General features: G+C 45.4%; 1 protein-coding gene across 2 annotated transcripts in view; it reads right to left on the minus strand.

Annotated features, from left to right (window-relative positions):
- LOC129859454 (cadherin-20-like) overlaps nucleotides 1–19821 on the minus strand; it is a 122900-nt gene that overhangs the window by 12642 nt on the left and 90437 nt on the right. For both annotated transcript variants that reach the window (XM_055929267.1, XM_055929268.1), the window contains exons 2-7: nucleotides 13944–14288; nucleotides 9475–9769; nucleotides 8580–8699; nucleotides 6445–6612; nucleotides 5014–5201; nucleotides 4386–4639 (exon numbers count right to left, since the gene is read on the minus strand). In XM_055929267.1, coding sequence (XP_055785242.1) covers nucleotides 4386–4639; nucleotides 5014–5201; nucleotides 6445–6612; nucleotides 8580–8699; nucleotides 9475–9769; nucleotides 13944–14180 — 1262 coding nt within the window. In that variant the 5' untranslated portion in view covers nucleotides 14181–14288. The remainder of the gene's footprint in view (nucleotides 1–4385; nucleotides 4640–5013; nucleotides 5202–6444; nucleotides 6613–8579; nucleotides 8700–9474; nucleotides 9770–13943; nucleotides 14289–19821) is intronic.

Raw genomic sequence — 19821 nt, forward strand, 5'->3', positions numbered from 1 at the left:
ATGTGATCCAAATGTGAATTGTTTTTCATAGTGACTTATGATCAGTCAGTTGCCACGCCCCCGTGAGCACAGATATTACACGGTGTCATGGAATGCCCCCTTTTATACTAAAAGTATAAAACCCACTTCCGACAAAATTTACATTAGACCAGAAAACATGGAAGCTGTCGCTACATGTTGAAATGGTTGGCAACTCTACCAAAGGACAAGACCAGAGAACGTGGAGATCATTCCCACGTTGAAATGGCTAAGAAATCTACAAACTAAAGAACAATTATTCAGGCTGCAGCTGTTTAAGTACTTTAGTCTGGTAAACGCAACCAGTCAAACGACCGAATGGTACTCTGACATATCCATTATAACAAGCTACAACTACGAAATACTTTGATCTCTGGTGGACAAATCAGAGACTTTCTATCGAATATTTGTTCAGCAGACGGACCGGTGATCGCAGAAAGGGACAACAAAGGCATACACTCGTAAATATGTACATTGAAATGTATTTTCGAATCAGAGGTTGTTCATGTTCAAAGTATTAGCATTTCCATGAATGTAGTTATCGACTCAGAATGTCCTCCTCCTGAGCTGTCCCCACCCCTTTCCTTTGTCTACCAAGCTATCATATTGGTTTCGTCCACTAGGGACTTTTCTTTGTGTCATGTTAGTAACCAATGTATGACCTACTGTGTGTGTGTTCATGTAATTATGTGATTGATTAGTTAGTTAGTAAATAAATAGTTAAGCCAATTTGTATATCGCTAATTTATGATTAATGTTAGGAATCGTGCAGATATCCAAGGGTTTGCAACATTCAGGAATGAGACTGATGAGGTAATAATACATGAATAGAAAACCGTAATCAATAAGGTAATAAAATATCTGAAGAATTATTTTCAGGAAATTGTAACTCTATAAACAACATTTTCCCGTGGTGCCTCGACTTCCTAGTTAATTACTTTTCCGTGATTTGTTTAATCATGGAATAATTACTCATAGAGAATTCATTTGATTATATAACAGTCTTCACATTTAATGACAGCAAACGCTACGACAGCTGTATAACTGCAGTACACTGCAGGTATTCTGCAATTACTGCGTCCAAATACCACAGTTGAATGCAGTTACTACACTTTGACTGCAGTTTCAAAACTGAAATCTTCTTTTGCAAGGGAAATGCAATTCGAGCTAGCCCACCAATGCCAGCCCAACCCGGGTTGACTTCAAAGTGCCAATGGAAATTACGTTTTATTTAATAAGGAATTGCGGTAAAGTTTGGAGGTATGACAAACTGCCCCTCAAACCGTCTCAGTTGTGATCGAATCAGCAATATCTCTGCATTCTGCCAAATTGAGCTGCAGCACAGAGCTGGTGTGTGTGTGTATACTTGCGATGGGCTTTACTGTGCTGTGCTGCACAGGCTGGCTCATCTCCTGCCACCACGGGCCACTTTCCAAAGCGCTCCTCAGGGAACATCACGCAACAATGAGTAAACAGACACTCAGAGATGAAGCCAGATTAATAGGGGGTGGGGGGAGCACTACTGCAGGACACAGTTTAATCCCATATTCATAGCGTCTCAAAGAAGGAAATTAAGTCGATTTAGAATCCTACTGGGAAAGACCTGAAAGAACAAACCTATGCTCTGTGTACAGTGATATCCCTCCCTCCCTCCCTCCCTCCCTCCCTCCCTCCCTCCCTCCCTAGCTCTCCTTTCTGTCTCAGTGTGAACTAAACTCAGTGTGAACTAAACTCCCAAAGGCAGGCTTCCTGACCCATCATTGTGCAGCAGTACACACAGAGAAAATGGAGAGAGTTCTCAGCTATACACAGAGAGAGTCCTTGGCAGAATCGCCTGGTCTGTCAGACTGGTTTAGACCAAACACACGCACGCACGCACGCACGCACGCATGCACACACGCACACACGCACACACGCACACACACACACACACACGCAGGGAACATGCCCAGCATAGACGATGGCAGAGGAAGATCCCCCTAAAGGAGCACTATTAATATCACTCTATGGTTTGTGTGTGTGTGTCTGTTTGCCAGTGACAGTTTGAGACAGCAAGTGTTGAGAGAAAGAGGGAGAGAGAAAGGCCTCCTCTCTCCTGTTGTATTGATTCCCCCATTTAAGGTCAACCTTATTCCCAATGGGTCTTGGTCAAAAGTAATGCGCTACATAGGGGAAAAGGTGCAATTTGGGAAGCATACGTTGTCTGTCATATAGTAATGTTAGCCACACCATTTGGCCCCCGTGAAACAATTGCAGTTCAAGGTTGGTGCTCTTACTGTAGCCATGCTCACAGGGCTGGTTTTATTTGCATCCTCACACACATAATTCCCAGAGCTTTCTCTATCTGCTTCAAGCGTGTCCCCCAAATGGCACCCTATTCCCTATTGCACTAAACAGGGTGCCATTTGGGACACTTATTGAGAATGAGGGGTTGTAATATATTCACTAAAGCCACATTATCTAACAGACACTCCCAACACAGCTTTACAAAGAGGGATAACATTAGAATACCAGCATTCTGAAATAGCAGTTCATTTTAATGGCGAGAAATGTACACACTATATATACAAAAGTATGTAAACACCCCTTCAAATTAGTGGATTCGGCTATTTTCCGCCACACCCGTTGCGGACAGCTGTATAAAATCGAGCACACAACCATGCAATCTCCATAGACAAACATTGGCACTAGAATGTCCTTACTGAAGAGCTCAGTGACTTTCAAAGTGGCACCGTCATAGGATGCCATCTTTCCAACAAGTCAGTTCGTCAAATTTCTACCCTGCTAGAACTGCCCCGGTCAACTGTAAGTGCTGTTATTGTGAATTGGAAACGTCTAGGAGCAACAACGGCTCAGCCATGAAGTGGTAGGCCACACAAGCACACAGAATGGGACCACCGAGTGCTGAAGCGAATACCGTGTAAAAATTGTCTGTCCTCGGTTGCAACCCTCACTACCGAGTTCCAAACTGCCTCTGGAAGCAACATCAGCGCAATAACTTTGTCGGGAGCTTCATGAAATGGGTTTCACTATGAAACAATGCCAAGTGTCGGCTGGAGTGGTGTAAAGCTCGCCGCCATTGGGCTCTGGTGCAGTGGAAACATGTTTTCTGGAGTGATGAATCACGCTTCACAATCTGGCAGTCCGACTGACAAATCTGGGTTTGGCGGAAGCCAGGAGTACGCTACCTCTCGCAATGCATAGTACCAACTGTTAAGTTAGTGGAGGAGGAATAATGGTCTGAGCCTAGGCCTGTTAGTTCCAGTGAAATGAAATCTTAACATTACAGCATACAATGACATTCTAGACGATTCTGCACTTCCAACTTTGTGGCAACATTCTGGGGAAGGCCCTTTCCTGTTTCAGCATGACAATGACCCCATGCACAAAGCAAGGTCCATACAGAAACTGTTTGTCGAGATCGTTGTGGAAGAACTTGACTGGCCTGCACAGAGCTCTGACCTCAACCCCATCGAACACCTTTGGGATGAATTGGAACACCGACTGCGAGTCAGGCCTAATCTCCCAACATAAGTGCCCGGCCTCACTAACGCTTTTGTAGCAGAACGGAAGCAAGTCCCAGCAGCAATGTTCCAACATAAGTGGAAGGCCTTCCCAAAAGAGTGGAGGCTGTTATAACAGCAAAGGGGGGACCATTCCATGATTTTGGAATGAGCTGTTCGACAAGCAGGTGTCCAGGTCATGTAGTGTATGTGGCTCCAGCTGAAATTAGCACATTGAAAGATTTTCAAATCTGACAATCCAAAAATGGTTAGCTTCAAGTTATCATGTGAATGTTGTTAAGTAGCAGTGTCAGATGAGCCCCTGACCCTTAGTGTATTTCCCAGCCCTATATCCTCTAGATAAATATCCCCCTATATCCTCTAGATATAGGGCTGGGATATTGTACATTGCTGCAAATTGACCTCAAGAAGCCCAAACAGATATAACATTTGACTGAGTGTTATGCACTATTTAAGGAATTAGGGTGCCCTTTGGGATGCACAGTGACACTACGCTCCACTCTAACCCAACATCTGCTCTGTGAGTGAGGTAAACACACTGCATCATTTAAAAACAATGGGAAAGTCTCCTAATACCACACAATCCAGTACGCTTTGACTGACTAGGGTCCTTAAAAATGCCAGATCATTAACATCATCTTCATTTCCAAATAACTAAAATAATCGCATAGCCCATTGTCGATATCACTCAGAGCTGTCACCGTCACATCAGCTCAATGTTTCTTTTTAAACACAGCCTTGCACACTCCAATACAACACTGACACCATCTGGCCACAAGATGACATTGCATGACATTGGTTAAAACATTTGGCGTGTTATTTTGTTGTCAACCCTGTCCTCACCTGATGGAGTTATTGGAAGCATCAGGGTCTCTGGCAGAGACCGTCTTGAACACTGTGCCGATCTCTGCTTCTTCAGAGACCTCTATGTAGTACGCAGCAGAGCTAAACTCCGGGGGCTCGTCTATATCCTCTACGTTGACGTGAACAATGGTAACATGGCTGAACGGGCCCTTGTCCAGAAAACGGTGGTCCAGGTGTGTGTTGGCTCCTTCTATCTTCAGAGTGTAGCTTGCTTTGCTCTCAAAGTTCAGAGGCTAGTGGGGAGAGAGACATGTGTACCGCATTAGTAGGTGCATTGTATCCTAGGTATAATTCATATAAATAGTTAAATAAAGAGGTTGCGGAGGTTTCTTTGCACTTAGGCACCTCCACAAAAAAAAGATTTACAGGTGGGTTGAGAAAGGATCCACTAGGAGTGAATCAACTGGTTATCAATCAAATAATGAATCTAAATTAAATTGAATTCAATGTGACTTTTTGCATTTACATTTGAGTCATTTACCGCTGTGTCGACTCCTCTGTCCTCTGTCAGAGGACACTCAAAGCATGTCATTACCTTTCATTGAAGTCTACCCCTGTGTGTGTGTTTTCATTGGTGTAACCTTTCATTGATGTCTACCCTCTGTACCTTTTTGATGGTGATGATGCCAAACAGATTGGTGGGGTCTGTGCTGATGTCGAAGGTGTCCCTCCCGTCTCCGTCAATGATGCTATACCTCATCTCTGCATTGATGCCAATGTCACGATCCTTCGCCCGGATACGACCCACAACAGACCCCACGGGAGCCGACTCCAGAACACTCATCTGATACAGCTCTGAGAAGGGGAAGGAGAGAGGAGAGAGAGAGTTAAATGCATTTCTTTAGTTGATGAGTTATTATGTAATAACGTGTGTTAGCTCATTGTTCCTCCAGAGGGTGCCACATTTATGTAATTACACCAGGACATTAGAAGGATAAACCACAGACCGTTGAGCACAAATTGGTTCAGTCTGAGAGACGGTTCGTAAATTGGGTTGTATTGTCTTATGGGTCAACGAGAATTAATTTCAACAATTTAACCTAATTTCAAAAACAGGGGTGACAGCGGTTCTCAATTTGCCGTGCTCCCTCTGTCTGAACTGAAACGGTCACACACTATGGTTGTCAGACAAGTGCACCCGAAGCTCCTCACAACGTATTAAAGTCTCATTTAAGCGACGTGACTAATTTGAGAGGAGAGGGGGGGACATGGGGGAAATAAGGGGGAGAGTGAGGGAAAGACGAGACCACCAGTCAGGCAGAAAGCTAGGGGATGGCTGGGGATAGATAGATGATAGAGAGAGATGAACTGCTGATCTCTCATTGGACGGTAATGTGTAGATCAGGAATGGGGTCAATCAAAGAGACAGCATTGGGGCCGGAATGGGACTGGTGGCCGGGTAAAGAGAAAGAGAGAAAGAGATGGGGCGACTGGTGGCCGAGGAGGGATGGAAAGAGAGAGAGTAGTGAGAGTGTGGGGGAGGGGGGGTAGATGGAGGGATGATGAGGATAGAAAGAATAATGTGAGAGTGGGGAGGGTTAATGGGCTGGTGACAGACTGGTGGCCAAAGTAGATGATGAGGAGGAAGGCGAGAGAGAGCATGGTCTGAAGGAGGGGGACAAGCGAGGGGATACACTGTTGATTAAGTGGTGGAGAGGGCTGGAGAGAAAGAGCAAGAGGAGGGGACAGCAGAGACGGAACAGGAAGCGACACATCCCACTCCCATTTTTTCGGACTCATATACAGTCAATGAACTAAGTAGACCAGACCCAGCTGCCGTCACATTGGTGTCTATGGGAGAGCCACCCCTTAAGTAGACCTGACATGTAAAAAGAAAACGGCCTGAGTGGTAAACGGCCTGAGTGGGACATCTTCATTTATCCACCATCTTTGAAGACAGAAGAGGAAGAACAAAAAGAGTGGAGAGGGATGGAGATAGTTAATGAGAATGATGACAAGGAATTCAACAGTTGTGAAGATAAAATGAAGAATGGAATTCAAATAAACATAAAGGCACAGGAGAGGTTCTGCTTCTTACTCTGATCAAACATGGGTGGGTTATCGTTGACGTCGCTGAGGGTGATGTTGACGACAGTGGTTCCAGCCAGACCCCCTAGCTGGCCTCCCATGTCCTTGGCCTGGATGATGATGGAGTAGATCTCTCTGACCTCTCGGTCCATGCCCGCCAGAGACACACGCACCACGCCTGGGGGGACAGGGGGAGAGAGAGAGAGTGGGAGGACAATAAGAGAGAGAGAGAGAGGGGGACGGGGGGGGAGAGGAGAGAGAGGTCACAGTTTGAAATGGTGTGGGAGGGTTAGCAGTGTAGTAGATGACGGGTCGTCAGGCAGATTAGGGACATGTCTTAGACTGGGCACAAAATAAAACAGTATTAAAAATGTAGTGCCATTTTTTTTTGCGGAGCCCTATAGTGCTAAAGGGAATAGGGGAGTGCCATTTCGGTAGCAGCCAGTGTCTTCTTTTAATGAATGAAGTCAGAATGGTATACTGTAGTTCATGGATCTTCAACTTGATTCAGCTGCAGGGGAATTTTTTCTTGAGCGGATAGTCAGGAAGCCAGAACATAATTATCAATAATTTGGAGACCGCAAATTTATCGCAAGAAGCCTAAACAAATATAACATTAGACTAAAACATAATTTGAAACCTTGCTTATATTGTATATGATCACATATACAGTGCATTCGGAAAGTATTCAGACCCCTTCACTTTTTCCATATTTTGCTACGTTACAGCCTTATTCTTAAATGAATTAAAATATTTCCCCCCCCATCAATCTACACACCTTACCCCATAATTACAAAGCAAAAACAGGTTTTGTGATTTTTTTTTTTTGCAAATGTGCCATTCAAAAGTTTGGACACAGCTACTCATTCAATGTTTTTTCTTTATTTTTACTATTTTATACATTGTAGAATACTAGTAAGACATCAAAACTATGAAATAACACATATAGAATCATGTGTTAACCAAAAAAGTGTTAAACAAATCTAAATATATTTTATATTGGAGATTCTTCAAAGTAGCAACCCTTTGCCTTGATGACGGCTTTGCGCACTCTTGGCATTCTCTCAACCAGCTTCACCTGGAACGCTTTTCCAACAGTCTTGAAGGAGTTCCCACATATGCTTGTTGGCTGCTTTTCCTTCACTCTGCTGTCCAACTCATCCCAAACCATCTCAATTGGGTTGAGTGATTGTGGAAGCCAGGTCATCTGATGCAACAATTCATCACTCTCCTAGGTCAAATATCCCTTACACAGCCTGAAGGTGTGTTGGGTCATTGTCCTGTTGAAAAACAAATGATAGTCCCACTAAGCGCAAACCAGTAGGGATAGCGTATTGCTGCAGAATGCTGTGGTAGCCATGCTGGTTAAGTGTGCCTTGAATTCTAAATAAATCACAGACAGTGTCACCAGCAAAGCACCCCCACACCATCACACCTCCTCCTCCATGCTTCGCGGTGGGAACCACACATGCGGAAATCATCGGGTTCACCTAAATTGTTTTGTCTGGTTTGCTTAATATAAAACATTTTAAATATATATATTATATACACTTTTACTTTTGAACTTAAGCACATTGAAAACCAAATACTTTTTGACTTTTACTGAAGTAGTATTTTACTGGGTGACTTTCACTTTTACTTTAGTAATTTTATTTAGAATTGAGTACATTTTTCAACACTGGAAATAGTAAAAATAAAGACAAACCCTTGAATGAGTAGGTGTGTCCAAACTTTTGACTGGTACTGTATATATACTTATTTTTTGCTCAGAAATCTTGGGGGACCAAATAAAATCAACTGCGGGCCGAATTCGACTTGCAGGCCACCAGTTGGGGAACTCCGCTGTTGCGACTGTATTTGCTTATTCATTTTGGATTTGCCAGTTGTTACCATTGGCAGCCACAAGAGGACATTCTTAACCCTGTTGATTTGTGCCATATGTGTTTACGTTCAAACTGTATTACATTCAGCCTGTATGTGTGTGTGCGTTTCCTGGAGTAGCAGATGGGAGTGCCTCAGTTATGTGCCAACACATGGAAGTCTACTAACATAACTAAAGCACATCCAATGTAACTACTATTCTTAATGCAGGTCTGACAATGTTTTGACACTTTTGGTTTTTCGTTTCCCCTGTGCTTTACATACCAGTCTTGGGCTCCACAGAGAAGTATGGCTGTCCTTGCAGAATGCTGTAGACCACTCTGGCACTGTTACCATATGTAGGGTCATCAGCATCTGTAGCGGTCAGCCGAATCACCTCAGTGCCTGGGGAAGGAGGGAGGGAGGGAGGAGTAGAAATAGAGTGACTTGGTAAGCAAAAATATTTCCACACAACTGGAATGACTCATTCTGTTTCTATATGGCTATTTCAACAAGGCCTGTTTACAATATGGATTGGAACATCTGCATAAAACTGCTTCAATGTTGACAATAGGTGTAGGCTATTAGAGGTAACTGTAGTTATTTTACGCCTCAAGGTATCTGCACTCACTGGTGGATTTATAAATGTTGTATCCCAGTGTGTAAGCGGAGACATCATTTTGATGGCATTATGACGATACTGCAGAGACAAAAATGATTTTGGCTATTGTGTGCACATAACCAAACATCCTCATCTCCTTCCCAGCGTACACTACTCACAGAAACACACTGCTGTGAATGACCAGCACCACAGAGACATACTGTATAATAGAGAAACAGAGTTTGCTAACTGAACGACTAGAATTAAAACTAAGCAGACTGTTCACGAATGGATGAATAGAATGTTTAGAGGCAGCAGCATGGCGTCCGGCTACACTCTCTAGCTGTGTTGCTGAAATGGTCCTGGTCAAAAGTAGTGCACTATATAGAGAATAGGCTGCCATTTTGGATGCACACTGTGGCTTTTATATGCTGATTCTCCACAGTTCTCCCAAAATGTGCACTAACACACTTTCTGTCATGGATTTTAAAACATTGGTGTAACCACTGGCTTGAGGGAGTTTCCACTATTGTGAAATCCATTCAAGGTCTCTGACCACCACAATCTCTACTGACTCACCGATGGTTGACATCTCAGGTATGGTGGCTTGGTAGGGCCCATCCTGGAACTTAGGTTCATTATCATTGATGTCCTGGATCTTAACGATAAACTCAGATTTGGGCTCTAGGGGTCGGTCTGTCTGTCTGTTCCAGGCCTGGGCTTGCAGCTGGTACTGGGCCTTGACCTCGCGGTCCAGCCTCTTGATGGCATGGATGTCTCCTGTACTGTCATCAATGGTGAAGGTGGTGCCAGCACCATCTCCTGATAGTATGTACTTGATTGAGCCATCCCCTAGGTCCATATCTGAGTGGAGCTGTGGGGGTCAGAGGTTAGAGGTCAGAGGTTAGAGGTCAAGAGAGGTTAGAAAGTACACCTTTGTTGTAGGGCCCTGGTCAAAAGTAGTGCACTAGGGTGCCATTTGAGATGCAGCCTGAATATGTGATGCTATTATTTGACTTCACTGAGTCTGTGACATTTCCCTACTTCACTGTTTCACGTCACAAGATGGTGGTTCAGAAGATGTCTGTACAAGAAATGAATAGAACATGGAATACAGTCCTTTTTTGGAACAGTTCCACTATCTACAGATCTAAAGTTTAACTCCTGGCTAGACACCTTTCACACTGAGAGGGTCTCCTCTGCTTTGTTATATAGGCTCAGACAAAAAGGAAAGTGTTAAGTAAATGGAACGAAAGATATTCTAGACACTCATCCACACTAGTGCTCCATATAAATTAGTGTGGAATGTACTGTATATGCAGAGGTGTCACGCCCTGATCTGGTTCACCTGTTCCTGTGATGGTCTCCACCCCTTCCAGGTGTCGCTTATTTTCCACAGTGTATTTATCCCTGTGTTTCCTGTCTCTCTATGCCAGTTCGTCTTGTATGTTTAGTCAAGTCAGCCAGTGTGTTTTTCCCCATACTCCTTTTCTATTCTCTTTTGCTAGTCTCCCTGGTTTTGACCACTGCCTGACTCTGGACTACGTTCCCGCCTGCCTGATCATCCTGCCTGCCCTGACCTTGAATCTGCCTGTCCTTCGGTACCTATTGGACACTGAACTGGTTTTGACCTTTTGCCTGTACACGACCATTCTCTTGCCTACCCCTTTTTGGATTAATAAACAATGTAAGACTCCAACCATCTGCCTCCTGTGTCTGCATCTGGGTCTCGCCTTGTGCCTTAATAAGAGGTTGTGTCCCAAATGGCACCCTATTCCCTACATAGTTTATTACTCTTGACCATGGCCATATGGGAACCCTATGGGCCCTGGCCAAAAGTAGTGCACTAGGTAATAGGGTAGCATTTGGGAGGCAGACACAGAGATTCATTGGCACAAGGAGATACCTTGATCACTCAAGCGTTGAAGTGGATTGAACATTTGATCAATGATGATAAATCCTGCAGCTATCAGAGACCACATCCAGCCGACCACGGCGACATTGATTGAAAAGTTGAGAACTGTCATCAAACAGTTCAATAGTAATGATGGTGGGCATTTAGCAGATGCTTTTATCCAAAGTGACATGCAGTTAACACATTTATATCATGACACAGGATATGACCCAGATGCAGAGACAGGAGGCAGATAGTTCGGTTCTCCGAATATTTATTATAACAAAGGGGCAGAAAAAAGGGCAGGTCGAGGGCAGGCGGAGGTTCGTAATCCAAGGCAGAGTCAGAAACCGGGTCGGAACCAGAAAGACTGGAAAACAAGAACTGGTGAAACGGGAAACACGCTGGTAAGACCAGACAAAACAAGACGAACTGGCAACAGACAAACAGAAAACACAGGTATAAATACACATGGGACAATGGGGAAAAATAGGAGACACTTGGTGGGGGTGGAGACAAGCACAAGACAAACACGAACACTGTTCAACATGTCACGGAGCACGTCGTTGACCTGGGCTTGGAACACTGCGGGAGCGTTGGTCAGTCCAAATGGCATAACCAGGTATGCATAGAGCCCGCTAGCCATGTTAAAGGCTGTCTTCCACTCGTCTCCGAACCAGATGGTAGGCGTTCCGAAGGTCCAAATTCTAAAAAATATTCGCCCCCTGGAGAGGCTCGAAAGCCGAGGAGAAGAGTGGTAGAGTTTTTTAAAAGATTTTTTTGTACTGTGATGTCATTAAGGTCCCAGTAGTCAATACACGGGCGCAGGGTGGCCGGGGAGGCAGAAGGATGAATTAACCCTGCAGCTAGGAGGATGAATTAAGGATGAATTAACCCTGCAATTAACCCTGCAGCGAGTCCTCAATGTACACTTCCATGTTCTTGGTCTCCAGACCAGACAGGGAAAAATGCCGCCTCCGATGCGGTGTAGTGCCCGGGAGGAGGTCAATTGCTCAGTAGGGTTGATGAAGAAGAAGAGTTGTGGGGCAGGCCTTGTTGAAAATCTTCCGGTCCTGGTACATCAGTGGTAATGGCTGAGAGGTCTGAGGCTTTCCCCAAACCCGCAGAAGGACGCCCAGGGATGGGCTGTGCCGCCTTGAGGCAATGTGCATGACAGACGGGCTCCAACCCAAAATAGAATCCGTAGCCCAGTCGATCAAGGGGTTGTGCGTCTGGAGCCATGACAATCCCAAAACATCAGTCACATGAGGAGACTCAATGAGCAGAAACTGCATGGACTAACTGTAGTTACTTGACACTCGCAGGTTGATGGGAACCATACTGTGAGTGACCCTGCCAATACAGCTTTCGTCCAATGCTCTGGCGTCCATGGGAATGGAGAGGGGTTGTGTAGAGATGCCCAGTTCTGACACCAGGGTAGCATCCATAAAGCTCCCGTCGGTTGCAGAGTCCATGAGCACCCGGAGAGATTAAGACCGGTCTCCCCACAGTAGAGAGGAGAGGAGAGGAGTGCGAGTAACGGCAGATGGGAGACTCCCTGTATGGACCACCAGTGTCCTCGTACCTACTGATGAGCCTGGTATTTTACTCGATAGGTGGTTATGTAATGTCTTGAAGTACCACAATACAGACATCTTTTGGAGCTCAGTCTGCATAAACGTTCCCCAGGAGACAATCTTGCCCTGCCCAGTTGCATGGGCTCAGAAGGAGGCGACAGTCCTCAATGAATCCCGGGAGAAGTCGGGTAACATCGGATTCTCTCGGGAATGCATGCGTCGGGGATTTCCAGGATTCTTTGGAGGCAATGGGGAACCGTGGATGAGCGTGTGTGGCTGGGAACAGACCTTCTCTCCCTGCTCCGTTCACGTAACCGCCCATCAACCCTTATTGCCAGGGCTATGAGGGAGTTGAGGTCCATGGGCAGCTCCCGGGCTGCGAGCTCATCTTTAATTCCCTCCAATAATCCTTGAAGGAAGGTGTCGAACAGGAACTCCGGGTTCCAGGCACTTTCGGTGGCCAAAGTGCGAAAATCTACTGCATAGTCTGCCACATTACGGGAGTCTTGACGCAGCGGAAGTAGCTTCCGAGCTACCTTTCTCCCAGACACCGGAGAATCGAACACCATCCTTACCTCCGCCATGAAATCCTCCAGACTAAGGCAAATGCTGGATTGTTGCTCCCACACAGCTGTAACCCAGGCGAGCGCCCTCCCGGACATCAGCGTTATAAGATACTCTATCTTCGAACGATCTGAAAGAAACAAGGAGGGCTGTATCTCGGAGATGAGGGAACACTGGAAGAGAAATGCCCGTCAGGTCCCAGGATCCCCAGCGTAGTGCTCTGGAGGAGGTAAGCAGGGTTCTCGGAAAGCCGGGTAGGCTGGGGAGAAGCAACTCTGGTAGCGGGGTTACTGCGAGTCTGGAAGGATACCGTGGTGGCTTGCTACCTAGTAGATAGTCCGCTGAATTGTTCCAACAATGCATTGAAGGCATGGCCATGGCGTTCCACCAAGGTATGGCGTCCCTCCTAAAGGTTAAGCAGTAAGTCCTTGTGTCCTCCAATGGTGGCTCCTTGGCCAGAAACAGTGTTGCGGAGCTGGTCCGAGTCTGCTGGGTCAGTCATGGCCAGTTCATACTATCCCGACTCAGGATATGACCCAGATGCAGACACAGGAGGCGGATGGTTCGGTTCTCAGAATATTTTTTATAACAAAGGGACAGGAAAAGGGGCAGAACAAGAGCAGGCAGAGGTTCGTAATCCAAGGCAGAGTCAAAAAGGGCCAGAACGGCAGGAAGGATCAGGGGCAGGCAGAAAGTTCGGATCCAGGAAGACTGGAAAACAAGAACTTGAGAACTGGTGAAACGGGAAACATGCTGGTAAAACCTGGCAAAACAAGACGAACTGGCAATAGACAAACAGAAAACACAGGTATAAATACACAGTGGATAATGGGGAAAAATAGGAGACACCTGGAGGGGGGATGGAGACAAGCACAAGACGGGTGAACCAGATCAGGGTGTGACAATTTATGTATTCTGTTTCTTTGTATGTGGGTGTGTGCGTGTGTGCGTGTGTGTGTTTGTGTGTGTGTGTGTATGTATGTGTTCATGCATGTCTGTGTGTGTCGACTCACCTTTCCAATGTATAGCGGCTCCAGTCCAGTGTACTCCTCCAGCACAAAGAACTGGTTCCATACCCAGCCTCTTTTCACCCTCCTCAACAGCCCTGCTCTACTTTCCTCCTCTGACCTGGCTTCATCCACACGGCCCTGGGCCTCAGACAACAGGGTCAGCAGGGCTAGAGCTAGTGAGAGTAGTAGGGTGTAGACAGGCCTACCACCCCCAAGATAGTGGTGAAGTCGATCTCCCATGATGGATACTCAACCACAAAGCAAATTGTTCTGTGTTTTCTTTAGGGATCCAATGACCCACCGATGTCGTGCCTTTATCTCTTGCGTCCTGGGAAGGTCCTCAAATGGCTAGAGAAAAGAGACAGCACAGATGTATTTCAAAACCTTTCAAACGTAGCTGTCATTGTTGTGTCATGTCACTATTGTCCTTGGAATATAAGCTCCTTTGCTGTTTCATTCTTCTCTGAAACTAAGGAGGAAAGGAGGAAAGGATGGATGAATGAAAGGATGGAAAGATAGAGGGATGACAATGGTCCCAGCCTATTGTGTATAACCTCCGATTCCTCTTCTTTGCTGCTATTTGGTGAGTGATATTATATGTGTGTGTGTGTGTGTGTGTATGCGTGCTTACGTCTGTGTGTGTGTGTGTGTGTGTGTGTGCATGTTTGATGTGGAAGTGCGTGCATGTGCGTGTGTGTGTGGTAGAAAGATAGAGAGCCGTATTAAAACTTAATTAGTGGGGCTCTCACACTGCAGATGAGGTGTGTTTAGAGTAGGAGCGGAGAGGGAGAGATGGGGGAGAGGTATGTCCTCTAGGGGCTGCGGGTTAACCTGAGAGGGACCAGGCATGATGTTAAACTCTGATAACAGCTTGAGCACGAAACCCTTCTCAATTTAGCTTCTTCCTTCCCCATTTATTGTGTTGTGCTTAGACCAAGGGGCTCCAACAGGTAGATCGCGAGCTACCAGTAGCTCTCAGCCCATGAGTAGCTCCCCAAACAATTCTGAAAGCACATACAGTGCCTTGCAAAATTATTCATCCCCCTTGGCATTTTTCCTATTTTGTTGCATTACAACCTGTAATTTAAATTGATTTTTATTTGGAGTTCATGTAATGGACATGATCTGTCACATGATCTCAGTATATACTGTATACACCTGTTCTGAAAGGCCCCAGAGACTGCAACACCACTAAGCAAGGGGCACCACCAAGCAAGCGGCACTATGAAGACCAAGGAGCTCTCCAAACAGGTCAGGGACAAAGTTGTAGAGAAATACAGATCAGGGTTGGGTTATAAAAAATATCCTAAACTTTGAACATCCCACGGAGCACCGTTAAATCCAAGAATATGGCACCACAACAAACCTGCCAAGAGAGGGACGCCCACCAAAACTTACAGACCAGGCAAGGAGGGCCATATCAGAGAGGCAACAAAGAGACCAAAGATAACCCTGAAGGAGCTGCAAAGCTCCACAGCGGAGATTGGAGTGTCTGTCCATAGGACCACTTTAAGCCAAGAGTGTGCAAGAGTGAATGCCAAGAGTGTGAATGCCTTGAATGCCAAGAGTGTGCAAAGCTGTCATCAAGGCAAAGGGTGACTATTTGAAGAATCTCAAATATAAAATATATTTAGATTTGTTTAACACTTATTTGGTTACTATATGATTCCATATGTGTTATTTCATAAATTTGATGTCTTCACTTTTATTCTACAATGTTGAAAATAGTAAAAAATAAAGAAAAACCCTTGAATGAGTCGGTGTTCTAAAACTTTTGACCGGTAGTGTGTAGATATACACTGCTCAAAAAAATTAAGGGAACACTTAAACAACACAATGTAACTCCAAGTCAATGCCACTTCTGTGAAATCAAACTGTCCACTTAGGAAGCAACACTGATTGACAATAAATTTCACATGCTGTTGTGCAAATGGAATAGACAAAAGGTGGAAATTATAGGCAATTAGCAAGACACCCCCAATAAAGGAGTGGTTCTGCAGGTGGTGACCACAGACCACTTCTCAGTTCCTATGCTTCCTGGCTGATGTTTTGGTCACTTTTGAATGCTGGCGGTGTTTTCACTCTAGTGGTAGCATGAGACGGAGTCTACAACCCACACAAGTGGCTCAAGTAGTGCAGCTCATCCAGGATGGCACATCAATGCGAGCTGTGGCAAGAAGGTTTGCTGTGTCTGTCAGCGTAGTGTCCAGAGCATGGAGGCGCTACCAGGAAACAGGCCAGTACATCAAGAGACGTGGAGGAGGCCGTAGGAGGGCAACAACCGAGCAGCAGGACCGCTACCTCCGCCTTTGTGCAAGAAGGAGCAGGAGGAGCACTGCCAGAGCCCTGCAAAATGACCTCCAGCAGGCCACAAATGTGCATGTGTCTGCTCAAACGGTCAGAAACAGACTCCATGAGGGTGGTATGAGGGCCCGACGTCCACAGGTGGGGGTTGTGCTTACAGCCCAACACCGTGCAGGACGTTTGGAATTTGCCAGAGAACACCAAGATTGGCAAATTTGCCACTGGCGCCCTGTTCACAGATGAAAGCAGGTTCACACTGAGCACATGTGACAGAGTCTGGAGACGCCGTGGAGAACGTTCTGCTGCCTGCAACATCCTCCAGCATGACCGGTTTGGTGGTGGGTCAGTCATGGTGTGGGGTGGCATTTCTTTGGGGGGCCGCACAGCCCTCCATGTGCTCGCCAGAGGTAGACTGACTGCCATTAGGTACCGAGATGAGATCCTCAGACCCCTTGTGAGACCATATGCTGGTGCGGTTGGCCCTGGGTTCCTCCTAATGCAAGACAATGCTAGACTTCATGTGGCTGGAGTGTGTCAGCAGTTCCTGCAAGAGGAAGGCATTGATGCTATGGACTGACCCGCCCGTTCCCCAGACCTGAATTCAATTGAGCACATCTGGGACATCATGTCTCACTCCATCCACCAACGCCACATTGCACCATAGACTGTCCAGGAGTTGGCGGATGCTTTAGTCCAGGTCTGGGAGGAGATCCCTCAGGAGACCATCCGCCACCTCATCAGGAGCATCCCCAGACGTTGTAGGGAGGTCATACAGGCACGTGGAGCCCACACACACTACTGAGTCTCATTTTGACTTGTTTTAAGGACATTACATCAAAGTTGGATCAGCCTGTAGTGTGGTTTTCCACTTTAATTTTGAGTGTGACTCCAAATCCAGACCTCCATGGGTTGATAAATTTGATTTCCATTGATCATTTTTGTGTGATTTTGTTGTCAGCACATTCAACTATGTAAAGAAAAAAGTATTTAATAAGAATATTTCATTCATTCAGATCTAGGATGTTATTTTAGTGTTCCCTTTATTTTTTTGAGCAGTGTATATATATAGTGTATATATATTTTTTATGGATATTGCACGTTCTGATATTTCTTAATTAATTTCTATGTTTTGTATTTGTGTGTATTGTTGTGTATTGTTAGGTATTACTGCATTGTTGGAGATAGAAACATAAGCACTTCATTGCACCTGCGATAACGTGCAAAATATGTGTACGAGACCAGTGACATTTGATTTGATTTGATTTTTTACTATCCCATCAAAGCCACATTGACATTTTCCCACAGCTGGTTAGACACTATTGGCTTAAAATGCCAAACGTAACACAATATCTGCCATTTCATTTACAGCAATATTACCCATCTGTCTGTGTGGTGCCTGCATTTGTGTATCCCTTCGTTTAGCCAGTTAGCGATGCTAATGACAACCATCTTCTGGGAATACAGAAAGGCTTTCCCCAGAATCTTCACAATAAAATGTTATCTACAAAACACCTGACAGAATGTTATCATGACTATTTGTATTAAGGAAGTTCACATTTGTTTTGCGAACTACACCATGATGTGTGCAGTACAGAAATATTGCTAGCCAGACACAGTCCTCAATTAAAGGTAAATTATAATATTATTTTCCCCCCCAGACAATGGTATGGTGATGTGATGTATACATTTACATGCACTCTGAACATTCAACTGTGTTGTTTCTCTATAAATAATTGTAATTTTTACCATTATACAATCTATTTTACAGCAAAGACCTGGTAAAGAGTTGCAGGGGAGAAAAGAACATGCCTATGTCAACGCTAAATACATTTGTAGCTGGAGACATTTTTTTTAAAGTACCTCTTATACAAAAAAATATTGTAGACCCCTTGCTTGGACTGTAGCAACCACCCTCAACCCCTACCTCTCTCTCTCTCTCTCTCTCTCTCTATCTCTCTTCTTTCTGCATTGTTGGTGATTTCTGCTTCCTCCTCTATTTGCAGTTTCTAAGAACAACAGTAACTTTCATTTCTCTCTGGCTGCCTTCTCTAAGCGTGTAGTTGCTTCTCTCCCTCTCCCCGCTCTCTCCCTCTCTCCTTTTCTCCCTCTCTCTTTCTGCTGCCCGTCATAGAGGAAGTGAGAGATGCGCTGCTGTTTCTTCCTGCCGCTCTCGCCCCCTCTCCTCCTCTCTCTCCCCCATCTACCTCCCTCTCTCTTCTCATCTTTCTCCATTTCCCCCTCTCTCCCTCTCCCCTCTCTCTTTCTGCTGCCTTAGTAGAGGTGAGAGGTGCGCTATCTGCCTTCTGCTAATGGCCTCAGGGTGTGATGTCATGAGATTGGAGTGTTTGTGTCTGAGTAGAATTCACTTTGTGTACTAAACGCTACTCACACCGTGAACTACTGTACATGCTACTGCCTGATAGGACAACATGCAACAAGGGGCGCACCGTTCCACAAAGTAGAGTTTGGCAAAGAGAAAGTGGAGAGAGCGGAAAGAGTTGAGAGCGGTAGAGAAATGGAGAGACGGAGGAAGAGTATTTACACCATTTATCGGGTGTAGACACTGACTTGATAACTGATTTTCAAATGTCAAGTTTATTTGGCAAAGTTTTTTTTCCTGCACTCGAACTGCCCACAATAATCAGAGCAAGCAAGGTCAATCATTATTTCATGGTGCTGTGGATCTTTTGATGTTTTGTATTGATTTCAAGTAATGTTTTACATTTAATCAATGTCTTTCATATGCTCTACTCAAACTGTGCCTTGATGACTCTTGTTTTTCTTTCCATTTATCAGTGAGGTGGTAACATCTGTTTGCATCCACCACAATATATTCCCTCTCTTTTAACAAGCTGCAAGGGGCAGAAAACAGACAGCTGTGTCATGATAATGCAGAGAGGGGAGAGGGAAAAGAGAAAAATTGAAAGAAAAGACTGCTAGCAGTGGGCGTGGAGAAAGATATGGAAAGTGGGACGGGGGGGGGGGACAAAAAGAGAAAGAAAGAGAGACTATGTTGAGCTCTATTATATAGTGTAAGAGAGAGCTCATTGTGCCGCAGTGGGCACTCCCAGTCTCCAAAACACAGTTAATCATTATTGAAGAGTCACAAAGAGACTGGTGGCTAGAGGAGGGTGCTGAGCGTGGTGGTATTGTTACAGAGCCCCTGATAGGAGGGGGTATATGGCTACTAGCCACCCTGGCCCTCCAACTCAGGGGATATGTCCCAAATGGCACCCTATTCCCTATGGGCCAGTTAAAAAGTAGTGCACTATATAGGGAATAGGGTGCCATTTGGGATGCTACCCTTGAATTTAGAGCCCCACGAGGGCTCCTTGCAGGCTGGGTGAGCCCTGACCCCCATGGGCCCCTCCTGGTCCTACCCTATTCTGTCTGTTTCCATTCTCTCTCCATTCTTTCTATTCAATTTGCCATGTTGTTCATTATGAAGTCAAATTATCTCCTCGCTAAACCCTCCACACACCCCTTCACCCCCCCAGCCCTTCCCTCTCAGGGTTCACGACTGTGTGTTTGTGTGTGTGTGTTCTGCTCCTGGCAGAGGTCAGGGCATGCACCCATT

The sequence above is a fragment of the Salvelinus fontinalis genome, chromosome 7, assembly GCF_029448725.1.
Source record: "Salvelinus fontinalis isolate EN_2023a chromosome 7, ASM2944872v1, whole genome shotgun sequence".
Lineage (NCBI taxonomy): Eukaryota > Metazoa > Chordata > Actinopteri > Salmoniformes > Salmonidae > Salvelinus > Salvelinus fontinalis.